The 2589-nt window shown below is 34.0% G+C and overlaps 1 protein-coding gene and 1 long non-coding RNA gene across 2 annotated transcripts; both read left to right on the forward strand.

Moving 5' to 3' along the window:
* Positions 1 to 794: 794 nt before the first annotated feature.
* Positions 795 to 1283, forward strand: LOC106334503 (UPF0676 protein C1494.01-like). Its single transcript, XM_013772795.1, has 2 exons — positions 795 to 970; positions 1053 to 1283. The coding sequence occupies exons 1-2, from the start codon at positions 803 to 805 to the stop codon at positions 1281 to 1283; spliced, it is 399 nt and encodes a 132-aa protein (XP_013628249.1). The 5' UTR covers positions 795 to 802.
* A 60-nt stretch (positions 1284 to 1343) lies between these two features.
* LOC106299528 lies at positions 1344 to 1822 on the forward strand. The gene is made up of 3 exons (XR_001261801.1): positions 1344 to 1499; positions 1587 to 1666; positions 1751 to 1822. It is a non-coding gene; the product is annotated as an uncharacterized LOC106299528 (long non-coding RNA).
* The last annotated feature ends 767 nt before the right edge of the window (positions 1823 to 2589 follow it).

The following is a 2589-nucleotide window of genomic DNA, read 5'->3' on the forward strand; positions in this document are numbered from 1 at the left end:
AAAAAAAAAACTCAAGAAGACAGAAAATGTCAAACACTCACTGGCTTCTTCTTCTTTTACTTCTTGGCTCCCGTGAATGAACTGTCAAAGCCATCATTATTTGCAGGAAAAAATATTAAACAAAGCAACTGATGAAAAGAAACAAATTTGTTTCAAAGCACATAAACTCTTCTTGAACAATCAGGCAACAGATAGTATGTCTCCTGTGTGACTCAGCTGAGTCCTCGATGGCATCATGAACGACAAATGTCTTCTTCTTCTTCTTGGTTAGATCAAAGGGTGCAAGCTAAGGATCACCAAAGAAAATTAAAACCACACAATCATGATTTATCAGGCAAAATAAAAGAACCTATGATGAATTTATTAAAGATGGGAAGATGTAGAGACTAAAGAAGAAAAACTGATTCATGAAACTCAAAGAGCCAATCTGTGTTTCTTAGATGAGTCATGAACCGATGATTAAAAATTGAAAGCCCTAAACTTCCATTGAAGAGAACGCTTACAGACCAAAGAGGTTTATTGGGCTTTTTTTTAACGAATATCATTTCAAAACGTGAGTTATCAAATATTTATTAAATCATTAGATAAAATAAATAAGTGTGGGGTTTACATAGAAAACTGAAGAAACAAAGGTTTCTGACCTTCATAAATATATATTTGTTTCAGCCATCAATGTACAAAGAATCCTTTAGCTCAGTGGTATAAATGTTGTTGTTTAGATCTTCATAAATAAAGACGTGTCGCATCCGGAGTGATTCAAATGCCCTATTATAATGTAGATTATATAGCTACCCACTCGATCATGAAAGGAAGCAACGCAAAAGACATTTTAGTCAATAACTCAAACAAAGAAATGAGCGAAATGCAGACTAAAAATCAGGTGGAGGATTCGATTATCCAGGAATCATTGCTTACTTGCATTGATCTTGCAAACTCTGATCTTCACCAATCAGCTCTTTTGCTCAAGAAGGTGTACATCCATTTATTTTTGTTACTACTTTTTTTATTTTGTAAGAAACCAATGATTTTATTTGGGGAGTTTCTTGTTTCAGGCATGTCTGGATAGTGGATTTTTCTACGTTATAAACCACGGAATAAGCAAAGAAGTCACGGACAAGGCTTTCGAGCAGAGCAAAAAGTTCTTTGCTCTTCCTTCGGAGGAGAAGATGAAAGTGTTGAAAAACGAAAAGCATCGTGGCTATACACCTTTGTATGATCAAATCCCTGATCCTGAGAATCAAGTCCAAGGTATGTGTAACCAGTTTTCACTGCAATTGTTGTGAATCTTGGTGATATGATGGAGCGTTGGAGCAACGGTCTTTTCAGGTAATATATTTCTCTTTAGGCATACTTGATACACTTGGGCTTCTCATTATGTCAGTCTTTAATTTGCAAGTAAATTTTTCTAGCTGACATTTGTTTCACGAGCCTTTTATTTTTTTTTACGATAAAAATCAACATTGCACCGGGTTATTTTAAATGGACAGAGTCGATATTCAGTAAGTCTTTTACTAATTTCGACTCTACATTAATGTTCTTGTCAGTGTTGTCACTTTACATTAGTTTTATAATGTTTACCGTCATAGATTCCATTTTTCGTGGAACCGAATCACGACTGCATAATAGAGTGTCTTCCAACTTGCCAGTCCGAAAACAATCTTCCCAAGTAAGGGTTTAACCTTGTTTTATATTCAGAACTATGGTCATCCATACTGCATTAAATATCTTTATGGCTGTGTTTAATGAATAGATATCCAGCGATCAAATGTTCGGCGTATCTCACCCAACGTTACGAAGAATCGCATTTGAAGTTCAGCAGCTACAAAAAACAAACTTGAGTGAAGTTTGTTCTCCACCGTCTTTCCATTATCCTTGGTTTTCAAGTTGAGTTGATTGTCTTTCAGTATTTTCATGGTTTTGGGTTTGGCTTGTTTTGTTGTTCACCAAGGATATATGTGTGACACCCGTCACTTCGAAATTAATAAATAATAATTTCTGAAATCTCTATTTATAAATATTTGAAAGTTAACGTCTATGCTGGAAATTTAGTAAATAAAATAAACTTCTGAAATATAAATAACAACATAGACATACTACAACCAATGCAATAATAGCATACCGCATTTCCTCACAAGGATATATATATATATATATCTATGGAGGCAAAACTTACAAATCTCGAGAAGAATGTAAAATCTAATTAAAAGAAAACACATCATAGAGGATGGCTAACAATATATATATATATATATATATATATATGTCAAAATCACATGAGAATCAAATTTAAGAGCCAACTAAATTGAAAGGATAACTGCCTTTTCCTCGTACTGAATAGGTACACAGACCAAGCTTCAGTAAAATGTTCAGATTTAACAGATGGCATCAGAAGTCTCACTACAAGAAAAAAATACCATTTGCAAGAAAATTACAAAGGAAGACCTTTTCCTCGCTAATCAATACTCGCAAAAAAAAGCTCACAACTTTCTTGCAAGGGAGAGAATATTTTTCCTCGCAAATTTGCTAGGGAATATTGTCTCTCACAAATTTTCTGTGGAACATACTCCCTCGTTGAAAATTAATCTCACT

Source organism: Brassica oleracea, chromosome C1 (genome assembly GCF_000695525.1).
Source record: "Brassica oleracea var. oleracea cultivar TO1000 chromosome C1, BOL, whole genome shotgun sequence".
Taxonomy (NCBI): Eukaryota; Viridiplantae; Streptophyta; class Magnoliopsida; order Brassicales; family Brassicaceae; genus Brassica; species Brassica oleracea.